This window comes from Elgaria multicarinata, chromosome 2 (genome assembly GCF_023053635.1).
Source record: "Elgaria multicarinata webbii isolate HBS135686 ecotype San Diego chromosome 2, rElgMul1.1.pri, whole genome shotgun sequence".
In the NCBI taxonomy this organism is placed as follows: domain Eukaryota; kingdom Metazoa; phylum Chordata; class Lepidosauria; order Squamata; family Anguidae; genus Elgaria; species Elgaria multicarinata.
Window position 1 is genome coordinate 1,602,046 of NC_086172.1, and position 19,595 is coordinate 1,621,640.

A 19,595-nucleotide genomic window follows, 5' to 3' on the forward strand; every position below is an offset into this window, starting at 1 on the left:
GGACCAGAGCACGTGTTATATGGTCGAACCTTCTGGTTCCTGAAATCAATCTGGCCGCTGCATTTTGCACGAGCTGCAGCTTCCAAACCGTCTTCAAAGGCAGCCCTACGTAGAGTGCATTGCAGTAATCTAACTTGGAGGTTACCAGAGCATGGACAACTGAAGCCAGGTTATCCCTGTCTAGATAGGGGCGTAGCTGGGCCACCAACCGGCGTTTGTAGAAGGCACTCCATGTCACTGAGATCACCTGAGCCTCAAGTGACAATGATGGATCTAAAAGAACCCCCAAGCTACGAACCTGCTCCTTCAGGGTAAGTGCAATCCCATCCAGAACTGGTAGAACACCCCCCATCCTGTTAGCGGAACCACCTACTAACAGCATCTCAGTCTTGTCTGGATTGAGTCTCAGTTTATTAGCCCTCATCCAGTTCATTGTCGCAGCCAGGCACCGGTTCAACACATCCACAGCCTCTCCTGCTGAAGATGAAAAGGAGAAATAGAGCTGCGTGTCGTCAGCATATTTATTTATTTATTTTTATTTATTTATTTAAGCATTTTTATGCCGCCGTTCAGCCAAAAAAGGCTCTCACGGCAGCTTACAAAAGTATTTCTTGACAGTCCCTGCCCACAGGTTTACAATCTAAAAGACATGACACAAAAGGAAAGGGGATTGGGAGGGAGGAGGAGGGGAGAAAGGAAAGGAAATTCAGGCACTACAATCTTAGTTGCAAAGTTCAGCAGTTACAGTTGACAGTTGGCAGCAGGAGGGAGGAGGCTCTCAGCTGGAGCTGGACCCAGGCACGATGGAGAGATGCCTGGCTGCTGCTTCCATATTGATGACAGCACACTCCAAAGCTCCGGATGACCGCACCCAGCGGCTTCATGTACATCTTAAACAACATGGGGGACAAAACCGACCCCTGCGGGACCCCATACTTGAGAGTCCACGGGGCCGAGTAATGTTCCCCAAGCACCATCTTCTGTATCCGACCCGCCAAATAAGAGCGGAACCACTGCAGAGCAGTACCTCCTACTCCCAGCATATATTATTAGTAGCACTTGTAATGCGGAATTGAAGTAAGATCAGGTTTGAATGGATATTAGAATGGATAATCTAACATGCTTGGTGAGTTTTTGATATCTGTAGCAATTGCATCTCCATCTTCAGTTTCTTCAGCTCCTGTGCCTGCAGTTAACAATCTTAACTTTTGGGCACATTTGTGTAGCAGTCAAGCATATCTGAAATATACTTTTTGATGGCTCAACACTCTGGTTTTTAGAGGTTTGGTCCATGTTTGGGAATGGGATGAAATCTGGACAAGAGGGCAGGGTTCCTGCAGCTTTAACTGTTGTGATGAAGAGGGAATTTCACCAGGTGCTGCATGCATAGAAATGACACCTGCTGAAATTCCCTTTTCTATACAACTGTATATAGGAGCCCTGTCCTCCTTTCTATATGGACACCCTAACATGTATGTTATATAGACACGTTTCAAATACTGAAACAAACATATGTAGGATGGGGGTAACTTTGAGGCTTGACTTCTGCAATGTGCTCTACATAGGGCTGCAGCATTTTTACCCTCTGCTTCTGCCCATTTCTCCACAGAATAGTGCTGGTTCTGGGTTCTGGAGGCCCCCTCGACAAGTCACCCTCAATGGTCTCCTCTCCCTCAGTAAGTCTCACTTCTCACCAGCATTGTCACCTGCTGCTGCTCCTCTCCTTAATCATTATTACCACTTGCTTGTCAGGAAGAAAGCCGATGAGCATGAAGGCAGTGAAGGCATCTGGTGTTCTTCCTTCACACCACCATTGTTGTCTGGGCCAGACTGAGAGATGGGTGAACGGGCAGGTAACAAAGGGGAAGAGGTCCAACAGTGAGCCCTCTGTTGGGTGTGGGCTCTTTGCCGTTGCCCTATCAGGCCAACCCTGGATGCCTGGCCCGCCGCAGAATGTTGTCTGAAAAGGAGTATTATGGCAACCCTACTATTTGGTAAATGACCTTCTGGATTCATCTTCTATTGTATGTAGGTAGACTGTCTTGCAAATCTTGAGCCAATCTTTCCCTGCCCTTAGGGATGTGTGGTTCCTACATAGATGCCAGGAGAAAATATAACTATGTAATCATTTAGTTTGAGAAAAATGAGATGCAATATGTACAAATGTAGACTTTCCCACTCTGCAGAAAGACGCATTGATAAACAGAAGTGGATATATGAGGCCATGTCACTTTCTTGAAGTTAACACTGGTAGGTAAGTGGAAATAAAATAAAATTGCCCTTAGTCGAATGGGAAAGGGTTTGAAAAGCCTTCAGCCATTGATCAGCCTGATTGTCTACTATGTTTCAAAGCTACTAGTGTTTCCCTGCTGGCTGTGGTGCCTGCAAACAAAACAAGGTATAATGAGTTCTCACTAGTGATTCAGTAAGGTCTGAAAGGGTCTCTTTGAGGTTCAAGAAATTAAAGGCAAAACTTCCAACAAATACATTTCAGTCATTAATTCATATTCACTACACCCTTCTGCATTGCTAAAGGGGAAGCATTAAGAATGCAACCTCCTCTAAGAAGTCATAAAGGGAATTACAGAGCCTTCCTCTATTTAACAAAGGCTGGTGGGAAATGGGGATTGTTTGCCAGGAGTACATCACAAACTACAGAATTACAGTCAGATCAAGAAAAGTGCTGCCTTCTGTACTCTATTTTTTGTAGAACTGCACTGAGTTATTAAAAGTTTTCTGGGATTCAGCTCTGATAACGGTTCCTTTGATTTGAAAATGGGAAGGGAGGAAAGAAAAAGGCCTCTGATTATATATGTGCTGTAAATCATCTGGGTGTGTCTAACTGGTGACTTGAAAGTGAAGGAAACCAGGGGAGGATAAGACCTAGCCTGCATGCAAGCAAGCAAGCAAGCACAGTAGTTGCCTGGAGGGCTTTTGGTGCAGTCAGCTAAATGTCAAACTGCAAACTTCATGCCAGAACATTTCACAGTGATGATTTTGGTTCCTAACTGCAGATTTCCACAGGAAGAAGGAAGGCTCTGCTTGAATAGGAGGCTCTAGGATTGCATGTCCTTCACCCCCCACTTGTTTGTGTTCTAAAACAGAGACGAGGAGGAGGAGGAGGAGGAGGAGGAGCAGGTCTGCTACCTTTTTACCCAGTAAACCACCGAGCGGAAAGATCCTTCCAGTTGGGGAGACACAGAAGAAAGCATTCAACCACAGGAGTATGGAGCTTGTGGAGACCAGCACTGAGATGGCACTGCTCAGCAATGTCCTAGCAGCATACTCATTTATCACAGGTAGTCCTTTAACTACTATTTATTGAATGATTTACTCAGGTTGGATTCATGTATCTGAACCAAGGAAGAAGGGTGGTATGGTAAAATTATTCTCTGTATCTGGTCATAAATTCTGTTCAAAATTCATGGTATTATTCATGATAATAAAATGTAGTAGTTATAAAGTACTCTCACTGACTGCTCCAAACACTTCACATTTCAGGTGTCCTTACAACATCTGGCCAGTACTATTATCCCCATATTTTAAATGACAACCTGCAGCTAAGAGATGGTGGCTTGCCTAAGGCCACTTAGGACACATTACTGTGCACCTTTAGACAGAAATAAGTCCCACAGCAATAAGCATGGCTAGCTGGAGAATGCTGGGAGTTGTAGGACTTATTTTTGCTGAATATTTCTGAATTCTTAGTAATGTGAGATTTTTACTGGGACCTCCCTGCAGTGTTGGCTCTCTATCCACTGGACTATTAGTGCATCATCAGACAAGTGTTTTATCACATGCTTATTACTGGCCACTCACAGTTTTCGTGGGTCCTTTAGATGATGCTGTCTGCCTCCCACACGTCTCCTGCTCCTGCCTTCTTTCTGCAACAAATAGGACCCCGGTAAATCTGTTTGGGGGGGCGGGGGAAGTGATGGTAAGGAAAACAATTCCCCCCCCCCCCATCTGATGATACTCTTAGTGTTAGGAATAACTACATATTGTTTAACAGCTTTATTGTGCTCATATCATCTTACTGGATTTGCTCTCATCATCTGAAGTTCAGGCCCTCATAAACTTAATACTACTTTTTTATTCCTAAAATCAAAGGCTTCCTCACTGAGGAGGCAAGCTCTCTATCCTGTAATTTGGAGGATTAATGGTGCATATAGTTAGCTATCTTGGCTTCTGTTTAGTTGAAGTGTTAAAATTAAGGAACTGTAGATGCTGTCTGATGAAATTTTGTATATATATCTTGTTTTGAATAAATGTTTCCTTAGGGCACAGCTTTTATTTTTCATCTGCACTTGTGTATCTTGTACAAAATCTTTCAATTCTTCTCCCCATATGTTTATTTTGAAAGAACCCTCTCAATGTGAAAATTACAGGTTTAATACCTCTAATTAAATTTGCTGGGACTTGAATGGATCAAGGATGAGTGGATTCTCCCAGTTCTGCTCCATAATTATTCTGCTTTTCTATTATGCCCTGAGCTCCACTCCAGTTTGTCTTAAGGAAAGAGAAAAGCAAAAAGAAACAAAAGAAACCCAGCTCACTTCCATGGAAAAAGAAGAAAAAGGTTATTCCTTTGATTTTGTTTTAATAATGCCTTTTTGAGGATTTTTTTAAAAAAGAAAAGTCTGCGTCTTAAGAAGAAAAAATGTTTTAACTCTTTGAGCAATGTAATAAAAAAGATTATAAGCCAAAAGAAGTTTCTTCTTGAGAAACAGGAGCTTTTACCTAAACCCCCTCCCTTCCCCAATAACTCTGTGCTGGCGAACTACTGTTTCAATGCACATGAGAGTTGCCACTCATATTTACTAGCAGATTTTTTTTATTAAATATCCATCCCAGCACAGTAGTTAAAATTTACAGGCATCTTTGGCATCCTTATCAAATTATTCATGACAGTCACTGTATTTAGTTAGTGTCTTTTTTAGTATTCCATCTTGAAAGGAATTTGGACATATTTTTGGCTCAAAGAAGACAGCTGATGTAGCATAATGGCTAACTGAGCAATCCTAAGTGGGGTGGGTGGATGTATTGCCTCATCCACAGGCCTGCTGGCTCGCACGGGCCAGGATAGGGAGGGGGTGTCTGTGTTTTCCACCCCCACCCCCCTATTGGAGCAGGTAAAAAAGAAGAAGCTTCCCCTCCCATTGATTACAATGGGAAGGGATTTTCCTACCCGCACAGGGAGGCAGGTATCAGCCCCCTCTACTGGGGATCCAAAGCTGGCTCCCTCCTGCCTCTGGAGTGCCCCATTCCTGATCTTTCTGCCTGCTACCACTGGCAGAAGCTTTCCATCTTTGGAGGTGCAGCAGGAGCCTCTACCATGTCAGAGCCCTTGCCCATCAGCAGAGCTTCTCTCCACAGACAGAGATGGTATACGGGCCACCTCTGCTGCATCATGACTCCCTTCAGCCAGGCTGGCTAGCTCCCTAAAACATTAACTATGGATCAAGAAGTCCCTGGTTTAAATCTCTTCTTTGCCATCGACTCATTAGGGTAGCTTCTTTCTTTCTTTCTTTCTTTCTCTCTCTCTCTCTCTCTCTCTCTCTCTCTCTCTCTCTCACAGGCCTCCTCCCAATCTCTATATAGGAACAATTATACTGGTTAAATATTACAACAAGAACTGTCTGTGAAGAGCTTTAAAAACTGTAAAGCATTATATAAATATAAAGCATATTATTTGTACAAAGTTGTTTATCAGCTATTTTAAGGAAGAACTGCTCTTTAGAAAACTGAATCATTATCAGCCAATGACTCCGTTTCTTAAGTTAAACTGTGGGTTTTTTCCTACATCAAAATCCAATCTGGACTATTAGTCATAGTTTGGGCCAATAAACCAAGATCTTAAAACATGGTTTGAAGCTGGTTTGTGAATCTTAACTTGCCCTAACAGTAGTTTGACATTACAACTGTCTTGCTTCGCTCCAACCTGGTTTCAGAAATGTGAGGGAAAAATAATTTGAAAGTGAGGTATCCGGAGCACAGCCTTGTCCAGTTTCTTTGGATGAGCTTCAGTTGGTACAGCTTGAGGATGTTGACAAGGTTCTTGGACAGGTTCATGCAACCATGCTCGTATTGGATCCTTGCCCCTCTTGGCTAATAAAAGCTAGCAGGGATGGAACAGCCAGCTGGGCCAAGGAAGTGATTAATGACTCTCTACGAGAGGGAGTGGTCCCAGGCCGTCTGAAAGAGGCGGTGGTGAGACCACTCCTGAAGAAAACTTCCTTGGACCTGGAAAATCTTAGCAATTATAGGCCGGTGGCAAATGTTCCATTCCTGGGCAAGGTCCTTGAGCGGGTGGTTGCGGGCCAGCTCCAGACACTCTTGGATGAGACTGATTATCTGGATCCATTTCAGTCGGGTTTCAGGCCTGGTTTTGGCACGGAAATAGCCTTGGTCGCCCTGTATGATGACCTATGTCGGGAGAAAGACAGGGGGAGTGTGACTCTGTTGATTCTCCTTGATCTCTCAGCGGCTTTTGATACCATCGACCATGGTATCTTTCTGGAATGTCCGGCTGAGTTGGGAGTGGGAGGTATTGCATTGCAGTGGTTCCGCTCCTACTTGGCTGGTTGGCTCCAGAAGGTGGTGCTTGGGGAACATTGCTCAGCCCCGTGGATTCTCCAGTATGGGGTTCTGCAGGGGTCAGTCTTGTCCCCCATGCTGTTTAACATGTACATGAAACCGTTGGGTGCGGTCATCCAGAGTTTTGGAGTGCGTTGTCATCAGTATGCTGATGACACACAGCTCTACTTCTCCTTTTCATCTTCATCAGGTGAGGCTGTGGATGTGCTGAACTGGTGCCTGGCTGCGACAATGGACTGGATGAGGGCTAATAAACTTAAACTCAATCCAGAAAAGACTGAGATGCTGATGGTGGGTGGGTCTTCTGGCCAGATAGTGGGTGTTCAACCTGTTCTGGATGGGGTTGCACTCCCACTGAAGGAGCAGGTTTGTAGCTTGGGGGTTCTCCTAGAACCATCTCTGTCACTTGAGGCCCAGATGGCCTTGGTGGCATGGAGTGCCTTCTACCAACTCTGTTTGGTGGCCCAGTTACGCCCCTATCTGGACAGGGATAACCTAGCTTCAGTCATCCATGCTCTGGTAACCTCCAAATTTGATTATTGCAATGCCCTCTACGTGGGGCAGCCTTTGAAGACGGTTCAGAAGCTGCAGCTTGTGCAAAATACAGTGGCCAGATTGATAACTGGAACCAGAATGTTTGAACATATAACACCGATTCTGGCCCGCTTGCATTGGCTGCCTATATGTTTCCAAGCCCAATTCAAGGTGCTGGTTTTAACCTATAAAGCCTTACACGGTTTGGGACTACTATACCTGACAGAACGCCTCTCCCAACATGAACCTACCCCTACACTGCGCTCAACATCTAAGGTCCTCCTCCGAGTGCCTACTCCGAGGGAAGCTTGGAGGATTGCAACAAGGGAGAGGGCCTTTTCAGTGGTGGCCCCCCAATTATGGAATGATCTCCCCGATGAGGCTCCCCTGGCACCAACATTGTTATCTTTTCGGCACCAGCTCAAGACATCTAACAGCATTTATCAACATTTGCTAAGTTTGTTTTGTTTTTTAATGGACCCCAGAACTGTTGTTGTTTAAAATGGATACTGTATACTGTTGTTTTTATGTTTTTGATGGTTTTAAATTTTGTATACTTTTTAATGTCCACTGTTTTTTAACTTTTGTAAACCGCCCAGAGAGCTTCGGCTATAAATTTAATAAATAAATAAATAACATGAAATCACTTGCACAACTAAGAGACTCTCTTTGGCCTGACAGCAGACTCCTTTCCCTGCTCTTCTCTTCACTAATAACCCCCTCTTCCAGTGGAGCTACTGAGCTCTGTAACAGCCTTAGCTGGAAAAATATTAAGGGGATCATGAACTCATACCTAATGAGGGATAGTTCTTAACAAGCTAAACCAAGGCCTTAGCTAGACCTAAGGTTTATCCCGGGACCATCCCAGGATCGTCCCTGCCTGCTCCTGGGATCCCCTGTGTGTCATTTACATGAACAGGGATGACCCCGGAATGATCTCGGGATAAACCTTAGGTCTAGCTAAGGCCCAATAGTCTGCTGCCTGGTACCTCTTTGCCACTGAACAGTCACATTTGTAGAGGAAGTGAAAGATACGATGAGCTGCTAGCAAATAGAATAAAAGGGCCTGGTGTGTAAGCAGAAGGTTTCCAGTGGAAAGGACATTTCTGCTTTCGTCCTTATGGGGAAAGTGAAGGAGGAGTTAAGAAATTGCTTTGGTGATCTTTGTTCTGCCTAGACTTTTCTTAGCCAGGGAAAGCCTGGGAGGAGAGAAGCTGGCTCTTTGACCAAGGCCTTAGCTAGACCTAAGGTTTATCCCGGCATTGTCCCGGGGTCATCCCTGTTCATGTAAATGACACACAGGATATCCTGGGAGCAGGCAGGGACGATCCCGGGATAAACCTTAGATCTAGCTAAGGCCCAAGGTACCGGGTGGAGGAGTGTTCTTCCAGAAGGTGCTTCAGTTTGGACTTTGCTCCACACTGACTTTCCTTGGAGTGAAGCAGGCTTCCCAATTAAAATGCTGGCTGGAAGACCTGATGATGTTGTCTGGCCAACAAGAGGAGCTACAGCCAACACTTCAGATGGGGACCCAATGACAACATTCAGTCTGCGTTGTTTGTGTATGGGGGCAATCTGACCCATAACCTAGATCCAAAAACATTTCACACCCCATTGTACAATCTGAAGATGTGGGCAAACGATTTGGAGGTTTGAGGGCTACCACATGTTCCTTTGATCCTTATCCATCCTTGCTATTAAAATCTGCCAGGGTATTGGGATATATGGACCTCAGAAGTGGTTAATGCTTTTTTGAGGGATGGCACAATCCTCACTTCCTTGAAGGAACCAGTGGTGAGGCCTTTCTTAAAGAAATGCCATTTAGATCCTATGGTTATGGATAATTACTGTCCAGTGTCTAATCTTCCATTTTTGGGCAACGTGCTGGAGTTTCTGGTGGCCTCCCAATTCCATTGAATGATGATGATTTAAATACATTCCAGTCTAGTTCCAGGCCCAGTGTTGGGACAGAAATGGCCTCAGTTGCCTTGGTGGATGATGTATATTGGGGAATGGATTGGGGGCAGGGTGGGGAGTCGAACCTTGTTGGTTTTCCTTGACCTCTTGATGGCTTTCAGTAACATCAACCATGATTTTCTTCTGGACTATATCCTTCTGGACTAGCTATCCGGGTTAGATTAGGAGACACATTGTTAATTTTTGTGAACCGCCCAGAGAGCTCTGGCTATTGGGCGGTATAGAAATGTAATAAATAAATAAATAAATAAAATGGTGGTTTCAGTCCTTGCTGGAGAAGGAAGGTTTCAGAAGGTGGTGATGGGGACTACTGTTCTACCCATTGGCCACTGGCTTATGAGGTGCCACAAAGTCCTATTGTGTTGGACTTTGTGGGTTGGACTTGATGGCCTTTTAGGCCCCTTCCAACTCTACGATTCTATGATTCTACTTACAAGGATAGAACTTTCTCATCTTGTTCCTTATACTTTTAAATATCTACATGAAACTGCTTGGGGCAGTCACCAAGAGAAGAGATGGGTGAACCCCACGATGTCCAGGCTTCTTGGGACTCACCGGATTTCTCCAGAACCATGGCGCATCCTCAGAATTTTGCGCTGCATTTTTCTAACTTTAAAAAAGCTAAGATATGCTAATTGCAGCTGCAATCAAGGTATCTTGGGCCAATTCCAGTTGTAATTTCTGTAGCTTATATTTTTTGTGGCCATAAAGCACTTACTTCTCCATAAATTGAGGCTAAGCAGCTCTTAATTCTATGTAAATTGTGGACATAAAGCATTTCGGCTGTAATTTACATGGAAGTAAGTGCTTTATAGCCACAAATGGCATAAAATACAGAAATTACAGCTATAATTTGCCCAAGATACTCTATCTCACATTTTTTTTAATGCTGGAAAAATGCCCCATGTGAAATCCAGAGCCTGCACAAGTAAGAGAAATTCATCCACTGTGGACTTCGCAGGTTGGAATCCTTCAGACTCATTGGAGTCTGAAGCAGATTTCTTCAGCATCCCTAATTTAGAGCCGGAGTAGGCAAGTTGGTGCCTGTGGGAACTAGTGTGCCCCCAGGCAACTTTCTGTGTGCCCACTTGGAAGGAAAATTAAACACATTTTAATCACTGAGTGATAATGACTGGCCTAAGGCCACCCAGGAAGCTTCATAGCTGAGTGTTGCTTTGAATCTGATGATCTATGATCTGCTCCTGTCTGTAGATCACAGACCGGAAGCCTATTACAATGGAAGCCTATTACGCTAAGAACAAGGCAAGGTTTGCTACTCCTCCTTTGCTGAGTCTTCCAACTCTGAGACTGCACTCATCGTTTCTAATCCCATGTCCTGTGGGAATAAAGCAATACATGGCTAAATCTAATGTTGTGTAACCAGATTTCTGCTCACTCTGCAGGAGTTTCCCTTCTTCTTCTCTTGGTTGGTCCCACAACCCTCTGGAATTTGGGGTGTGTGTGAATATGGAGTTGCAGGGGAAAGGGAAATTTGATTTGCCAGTTGGTATCTGTTTCGCTGATACCATAGGATGAAACGCACAATATGGTTCCAAACTAACGTCAGTTGTAAACCCAAACTCTGGGCAATCAAACAAAGTTTGCCTTTAATTTGAAAAGGGTCAGATATTAATCAAACTCTTTTTAATACTGCATCATGCAAAAGTTGTTCATTCTCAGAAGGCAGTGTCTGCACACAGAAGAGAAATAATGGTATCGAGGCTGAAACTTACATGCACTGCTCTGTTTTTTACATTAAAAACCTTGGTTTAAGTAAAAAATAATAACTAGGGCTTAGTGCATTGAATTAAAAAAAAGTGCTGGTTGAAGTAGTTGTAGCAGCTACTACCATCTTAATTTTCCCAGAAGGCCCCTGGAACCCTGGCGCTATGAAAACAAAGAGTGGTGGACAAAAAAAGGAACAAAAGAGGGGGAAACGCAAGGACCCCCTGGCTCCAATTGCTGAGCCGCTACTTCCCCCCCCGCCCAAATTGTTTTATGTTGCTGCCCCTTCTCTCCTTTTGTTTGCTAATTTAATGTTTAAAATTCCTATATCCTGTATTTTCAATATTTGATGACTTTTTGTTCTGTCAGTGTTGGCTACCAGTGGAATAGCAAAATGTTTGCATAGGCTGAAAAATGAGGGTATTATTATTATTATTATTTATTTATATAGCACCATCAATGTTGGTGAATCATAACCCAAACATTTTACTCCCAATAGAAATTGGCCCACATATTGTCAAGCTACATTTCCTAATGCGTAGGCATTTCTGTGAAATATCTGTGGAGGTTTGGGTGTGGCATTGGGAAACATTTTGGAACAAGCTCGGCCTGTACAAAAGGGATGGGCTCCACTTAAACCAAAATGGAACTAGACTGCTTGCACTGAACCTAAAAAAGGTGGCAGAGCAGCTTTTAAACTAAACCCTGGGAGAAAGCTAATGTGAGCTGGATTAAATGATCCCAAGGGGATGAAGTTGAACATGTTTTTGATTATCCCAATGTAGAAGGGGAGCAAATAGGCCCTGAGTACAGGATAGAACATGATAGCCAATCAAAGAGGCTAAAGTGCAACAGTGGAAAAGGGACACACCAGAGACAGCTGGGGAGGGACACCATATGTCAAGGTTCCTCCTTTACCTGGACCCCTTGATCTGCTCTTTAAAGATATTTTGCCTCTTTAAGAGCCCTTCTCATCTGATATCAAGTTTTTACCTTCCCCTCTTAGTAACGTAGTGTTTAGGCTTTGGGCGTGGTGTAAATGATGCTCCTGAACACCAGGTTTTAACAACAAATATTTATTAGATTATATAAGGCAAAGACACATAAACGTAAGGCGTTTACTCAACCAGAGCTGTAAGACTTTAAAAGGCATAAAAGAAATAAAAGCGCAGTTTCCTCTAGCCTAGCTACTCTTTCACCTGTAGGCTTTGGCCTAGAGTCCCTTTCAACCTTCTCCTGGCAGTTCTTCCTCAGAGTCTCTCTCTGTAGTTCTTCCTCTCTCCCTTGTACAGTTAACTCCACCCCTTTTTATACCCTCCCCCAGAACTGAATCCAAACAATTCTCTCTGTCACCATGATAGGTAAAAAAAAAGAAAAAGGAAAAGGAAAAGGAAAAAACCCCAACCCCCCAAAAACATAATTAGAAATCTTTAATGGACTCTTTCAGTTTGCATAACTGGAGCACACACCATCTAAAAACCATTTCTCTTCCATCTTTCAGAAAATCCTGAGCGTGCTGCTCTGTATTTTGTTTCTGGCATTTGTGTTGGACTCCTCTTGACCTTGCTGGCTTTAGTGCTCCGAATCTCCTGTCAAACTGATTGCAAACAATCGGCAACAAAAAAGCCATCACGGGACAGTGACAGCAGTGGTAGTGACAATGACTCAGACACCCCATCTGACCTGTCTGCACGACGGCATCGCAGGTTTGAAAGGACTTTGAACATGAACATCTTTACCTCAGCTGAGGAGCTAGAGAGAGTTCAGAGACTGGAAGAAAGGGAGCGCGTCATCCGGGAGATATGGATGAATGGGCAGCCAGACATTCCGGGGACCAGGAGCCTAAATCGTTACTACTGATGGCTGGCAAATACTGCCCACGGGTACCACAGCCTGGTGTCTTCTAAGCCTGTTAAGAAGTGTGTTGGGTAGGGAGAAAGAGGAAAGGGGCCTTACTCTATAATGTCTTTCTGTCTTATGCAAAGGCAGACTGACGTCAAGCATTCCAGCCATCCCCTCTACCCTGATAATCACTGCCCTTCCCAGCTTCATTACCACCTAGCATTTTCTTCACAAAGATCTCGCTTATAGTTGCTGCTGTTGTGGAGCAGAAGGGGATATACGCGATTAAAGACTCACTCTATAGTCTGCAAAATTTGAAACCTGTGGCATGGATTTTCCCCACCACATGTCTGAGAATAATGAGTTTTTACTTGCCTAATGTTTCAATGATAAGGAACCTGCTAAAGATGATAAAAATACAATTTTGATGATGAAGGAACTGACGCTAAAAAGGCATGATGAATAACTGTCATATGACTTTTGGAAGTCATGGAATTGTCCTAGTTACAAAAAGAAAAAAGAAAAAGGGGGGTGAGACTGCTTCAGAACTGGATATTGTCACACTATGAAGTCATCTCAGCACTTGGACGTTCTATATTATACTGTGTTATTTAAGACACTCTTTATAATCTTGCTTGAATGGCGGCATTTTTTTTTTAATGACACCTCAGGGATAAAACTTCCATCAACCTAAGCCCATAGATTTGCCTTTCCCTTATTTTTTTTATACAGTCTTCCTCCAACAGGGACTTTATGTTATTATATGAATTGCGTCAGTAAACTGTTAACTTCAAGGAAGTTGAAATGATTTATTTGTGCACACACACAATTTGAAAATGCTGATGTGCCTTTTTGATTACTGATACTAAAATACAGTTTTCTTATGAGCTGTGATGCACAATGCTTTATATATTTTATTCAAAACAACAACAGACCAGAGAGAGAGAGAGAGAGAGAGAGTTTTCCATGTACATTACAGGAAGAAACTGGGACCAAGGGTGCTTCCAGTTGAGGCATTTATTATGAAATCCCTCTGCTTCATACACCGAAGTTACCGGGAGCGAGGTGGGGGCTGCTCTGGGCATCACGATCTTCCCCCTGGAACCCTCCTGCATTCCCTCACTGCCTCTTCCCATCTTTTTCCTCACCAGAAAAAAACTGTTAAGGAGAGAAAAGGTGGGGACAGCTGCACAATGCCTTTCAATTGGTAGCATTAGGAGCTGTCTGTCTGGAAGCTCCTCAAGGTTGGTCAGGATACCACACAAAGATAACCAAATGCTAAATAAATTCTGCTTTCTTCATACGTCTTTTAATTGAGATTTTCGTATTTGGTTAAATGCTTTACAGCAAAACCCAAATTATCTTCCCTCAGATCCCTAAAAGTGCTACAACTGTATGAACAGTAGCTTAATCCTGTTAACAGTGAATTACTGGGCCTGTTCAGACAACACGCTAAGCCACACTGGTTAAGCATCTTGAGCGAACGATGATGGCTTAGTGTGTTATATGTAGGGTGTTTTCCCTAATCATGATAGCTACATAACCACAGTTTAACCACCTGCACTAATCACACATTGCGAAAGGGCTAGTGGCTCCAACCATGGCACAGTGTGTTGTCTGTCAAGCTCCGAACGCTGCCGATAGCACTGTCATTAGAGGCATAAATGATCTTGCATAAATGGTGGCTATATGGTCGCCAATTCCATAAAAGACCTTTTACACGGAATAATGAGTGGCCTTTTTTGTGCCCAATGGTGGTTTGAGGGGATGGGTGATGGCGTAGCACTCCCTGGGCACTTGCTGAGCTATCCAAGCAGTGGCGGCAGCGAGGGTTTATGGACTCCAGTACAGCAGGCCGAGCGGGAAGGAGTCTGTCCACCCCCATGCCACACACCCACGACATTCCAAGTGAGGAAGAAAGATGTTTTTCATCCCATGCCACTGTTTCCAGCACAGTGACCTTGAGTCCTCCATGCTCCCAGACACAAACACCTCTGGCCACTGTGTAAAGCAAAACATCCCCACCAATGGCCAAGAGGCATGAAAACTTCTTCCCATGATTTATTTATTTATTTATTTATTTATTTATTTATTTATTTATTACATTTTTAATAAATATGATTCTTTATTCATATGCATGATTCTTCAAGCAGTTACCTAAGAGCCACACCCTGCAGTAGTGCAAGGAGAAGCTACACACACACACACACACACGAAGGGCGGTTAGTGCATGTGTGGTGGGAGCATTCGGCGTGGTTAGTCCTAACCACCATGCACCCTTCTCCAAGTTACGCCTGAGCACATCAGACACTTCTTAGAACCCAAGCAGTTCTAAGAATGCCTGGCCCTAGATTTCAGTAGATGTGGACCAGACCACCCTGACTTTCAGTCATCAACACATACATGGCATGTACAAAAGTCCAAGCCATTTCCACTGGAAGCCCTCCGTTGTCTTACACACACTGATCTCTGATGTGGAACTTTGTTTTGTGCCCCCTGATATATCAAGGTGATTCAAGATTTACTGCCTTTCGTTTGTCCACCCCAGCATTAATATTCTGACAAAAATTCCAGTGAGTTAATGAGGCAAGATTTCTCCCTTCCTGAAAACACAGCACTGTTAATTAACCCTTATACTGCCCCAATTTTAAGTACAATAAGGGCTGCCCAAAAACAAGCAAACAAGCTAACTTAATTCTGGTCTCTTAGTATGTAAAGGATTATGGGGCTGAGGGCTTTTCCTTGGTCCTTCGCTTAAGTGCTCAGCCATTTCTAAAGCTTAAGTTAATTATTTCTGTAAATCTTACTATAGTTTCATAGGTTTCTATTTCAACAAGTATTTATTAGCCTGAGCTGTGCTCCTCCTGCCCTTAGATTAGAAAATCCTGGAACATTTTTGGCTTGGCCAAATCTTTGGAATATAAATAGGTTCTGCCTCCCTATTGCACCAAGGAAGTTACGAAATACTAGAACCAAGGTGAATTTTAGTACGCAGACCTCTACCACAGTCAAGAAGCATACATGCAAACAGCCCCTATTGTCTTTCTACTAAAATATGAAGCAGCCCTAATTTCTTTCCTGATACACACAATTATGTAACCGAGGCTGCAATCCTATACTCACTGACCTGGGAGAAAACCCTATTGAACTCAGTGAGACTTACTTCCGAGTAGACGTGTATAGAATTCTGCTGTAAAGTGTCCCTTACTTTGGCGCTCCTCAAAACTGGCCTGCTATATTGCAGTTAGGTATATCCTGATGGTGTGTAAAGGAGTTAATGTGCAATTGTTTCTGACAATAGTAGTAGTTCAGTTGACTTCCCTGTCTACATCCACTACTTTCTGATATTTTCTGTTTCATCCTAGGGACTTTCACATACTTCACATCAATAAACCTAGGTGTGTCACAGAATGTACACTCAATATGGAGTCGCTCACAGGCAATCTCAGCTCTCTGAAGGCAAACCAGATGTTATTTCAATAATCTGGGATTTTAATAAATACCAGGTATACGTGTGTGTGTGTGTGTGTGTGTGTATGATTTTAACTGGGATTGCAGGATGGGAGGTTTAGCTCTTCCCTTCTGAAACATGTTCTTCACAAAAATCCCCTCCACTACCACCCACTTGCACGCAGCACAGCTATGTGGCTTAGGAGAAAAAGCTCCCATTGTCACCCACGGGAACTCTTTTAACTCTCATTGCTGGGGAGAGGAAGGTGGTCGGCAGGGTCATGGTTAAACCACCCCTCCCAGTATTGTGGTATTGCCCCCCCCAATGCATGGTATGTATGTATTTATTTATTAAACATGCTATTAAAGTCACATCTGGTTTGACCTTGAGCATATACCTGTATGTAAAACACGTTTCAAAACCTGATGGTTGTATCCACTTAACAAATCTTTGGTATATACCAGACAGATCATAAAACTTTCAAATTCCAAACTTTGCCATTGATTGTCACAGCCCGAGCTCTGGAACAGTACATGTGACAGCTGTTTCTGCGCACATTTTCGCATCCAGTGAAGGATACATATGGAAGGATACAAGAGTAGGCACCACCTTGATTGGAAAAACGGTGGTGCCTGCCTGACATCAACAAAAGCAGGCAGTGCCACAGAGAGTGCGCCAATATATTGCAGTCTCTATTCTGAGCGGACTCCAAATGGACTGCAGGTTCACAGGGAACCAACAGAAGTGCCTAATCGGATGAGCTCAGTGACCTGGCAACCTGGTAAAGGACAAGGCAGTTACCCAGATATCCTGGTCCCAAGTTGCTCGGGGCTTTATATTTCAACAACAAAACCTTAAACCTGGCCCAGTAGCAAATAGGAAACCAGTTCCATTACAAGCTGAAAGGGGAGCTCTTGACAACTAGATGCAGCTTCTAAACCAACTTTAAGGGCAGCCCTCAGAGAGTGCATTGTACTAATCCAGTTTTGAGGTTACTACTGTGGTACTACTGTGGCCAAGCTAACCCTGTCCAGGAGAGGCCATAGCTGGCATACCATTCAAAGCTGGTAGAAGGCACTCCAAGCTGCCATGGCCACTTGAGTGTCCAGTGACAGAGATGGATCCAGGAGTACCCTCAAACTATGAACCTGATCTCTTAGAGGGAGTGCAACCCCATTCAGAATAGGCAAAATGCCTATTTCCTTGAAGTGGGAACCACACACTCGCAGGGCCTCTGCCTTGCCAGGATTCAGCCTCAGTTTATTGGCCATCATCTCAGTCTAGGCACTGATCCAGGACTTGCACAGCTTCACCTGATTCAGATGTTACAGGAAGACAGAGCTGAGTGTCATCAGCATTCTGATGGCACTTTGCTCCAAATATCCCAGTGATGACTTCATACATTGGGCACAAGATGCACAACCACATAGCTCAATTGTCAAGGGTCCAAGGAGTAATCATCCAATGTCACTTTCTGAAATTGACCCTAGAGGTAGGACTAGAACCACTGTAACATAGTACCTCCAATGCCCAATGCATGGAACCAGTCCAGGAGGAGACCATGGTCAATGGCATCAAAAGCTGATGAAAAATTGACCCTGTTAATTCTGCTCACCTCCCCCATCCCTCTCTTGATAAAGGACATCCATTAGGGCAACCAGGGCTGATTCAGTTCTGCAACTAGGCCACAAACCAGATTGAAATGGGTCTAGGTAATCCGTAACCCTCAAAGGTGGTTGCAGTTGCCCAACCACAACCCTCTGAAGTACTTTCCTCAAGAAACAGGTATTCACAACTGGGAGGTAATGGTCAAATACCACTGAGTCTAGAAAGCCCATGTTGCCCATTAAAACTGCTTGACTTTGGCTTGCTTGACTTCTCTATTGTGTCAACTCTGTGTTTGAATAGCAAAGAGCTGAATTTAGTTGATGAGAGAGATGGAAGTCCTATCAACCATAGTGCCTCTTGCCTCTCCCAAGCCCACCAAGCACTGAGGTGGGCAAAGATGAATCAGATCAACCCCCCCCCCACCAACTCCTCACCTAAGTCTCAGAAAATGCATGCCAGATCAGCCTTCTCATCCATGATTAAATTGTGAAGGAGTGTGCGGACTGATCTGGTGTTTAGTAGCACTGCAGGACAGGAAGGCTCAGTGGACAAGCTACTAGGTACATGGGGAGAGAGGCAGAAGGGGAACAGCATGTAAACATCTGCAACACATTCTATTGTGATGACCCAAATTACTACTCCTGCCATATTATTTATTTATTTCATTTCTGCACCACTCAATAGCTGACACTCTCTGGGCAATTCACAAAAATTATCTCCTTGTGCCCCAAATCACCATGGGTCCCAACATGAAAATTACCTAAGCATGTCCTTGCCACACCAGCAGTTCACACCCACCGACTCACAGAATCCAGTCATACATAGGTTTGGAATGTCTAATCACTACTTTTCCTATCTATGACATTTTTGTTGTATAAGGTTTTAAATGTGTCCCCCTTTCCTCTATGTTTTTCTGTTATTGCAAAGTGTAGGTATGCAACACCATATCCAATTTCCAGATTTTGCAGTCCAGATAGCCTAAGGATAAGGTACACACCCATACCACTTATTCATTTATGGATTAATGGATTTATATTTGCATTGATAGACTGCTCTTCTCCTGAAGCCAGCAAAGAGCCAGTGTGGTGTAGTGGTTAGAGTGTTGGACTGGGATGCGGGGGATCCAGGTTCTAGTCTCCACTTGGCCATGGAAACCCACTGGGTGACTTTGGGCTAGTCACTGACTCTTAGCCTAACCTACCTCACAGGGTTGTGAGGATAAAGTGAAGAGGAGGAAGATTATGTAAGCTGCCTTGGGTTCCTTGAAGGAAAAAAGGAAGGATATAAATAAACATTGTGAATTGCCCATAGAGCTTTAGCTATTGGGCAGTATAAAATGTAATAAATAAAGTTGTGAACAAAATAAAAAAAGGTTTCTCATCACACAACAAATGTTAATTTGCTCACCAATGCAATAATGTTTGTGGTATCCCCCAAGAATATTTTGTTTATGGCAACTAATAAGGTAATTATTGCTGTTGTAAATGGTCACTTTGCTTATTTTAAGCTTTATATAGAGTTGTCAGAGGCAGTAGCTTTTGACCTCACTGTTTACATTTTCTCATTCACATACTCTCACACCTGCCCACTGATATGATGAGATGGACTAGCATCCAGGAAAACACATGCCATCTGTTAAGTCTTCAAAGTTCCACAAGCCTCTTTACTGTTTTTGAGGCTATACACTTAACAGAACTATCTGGAACCTGTCTTTTACATTTATATGGCTACTATCAATGACTACTAGGCCTGATGGCTATGTGCTACCTCCAGTATCAGAGGCAGTAAGCCTATATACACCAATTGCTGGGGAACATGGGTGGGAGGGTATTGTTGGACCCGTGTCCTGCTTGTGGATTCC

General features: G+C 43.7%; 1 protein-coding gene across 1 annotated transcript; it reads left to right on the forward strand.

Annotated features, from left to right (window-relative positions):
* Window positions 1-3,156: 3,156 nt before the first annotated feature.
* EVA1A (eva-1 homolog A, regulator of programmed cell death) lies at window positions 3,157-12,711 on the forward strand. Its single transcript, XM_063118516.1, has 2 exons — window positions 3,157-3,299; window positions 12,335-12,711. The coding sequence occupies exons 1-2, from the start codon at window positions 3,227-3,229 to the stop codon at window positions 12,691-12,693; spliced, it is 432 nt and encodes a 143-aa protein (XP_062974586.1). The 5' UTR covers window positions 3,157-3,226; the 3' UTR covers window positions 12,694-12,711.
* Window positions 12,712-19,595: the final 6,884 nt, after the last annotated feature.

What these genes read in the sequence shown, in the direction of transcription:
- EVA1A (XM_063118516.1), top strand. Translation starts at nt 3,227, where the DNA reads ATGGAGCTTGTGGAGACCAGCACTGAGATGGCACTGCTCAGCAATGTC. An exon ending in AGCATACTCATTTATCACAG is followed by an intron (nt 3,300 to 12,334) that starts GTAGTCCTTTAA and finishes TCCATCTTTCAG; the next exon opens with AAAATCCTGAGCGTGCTGCT.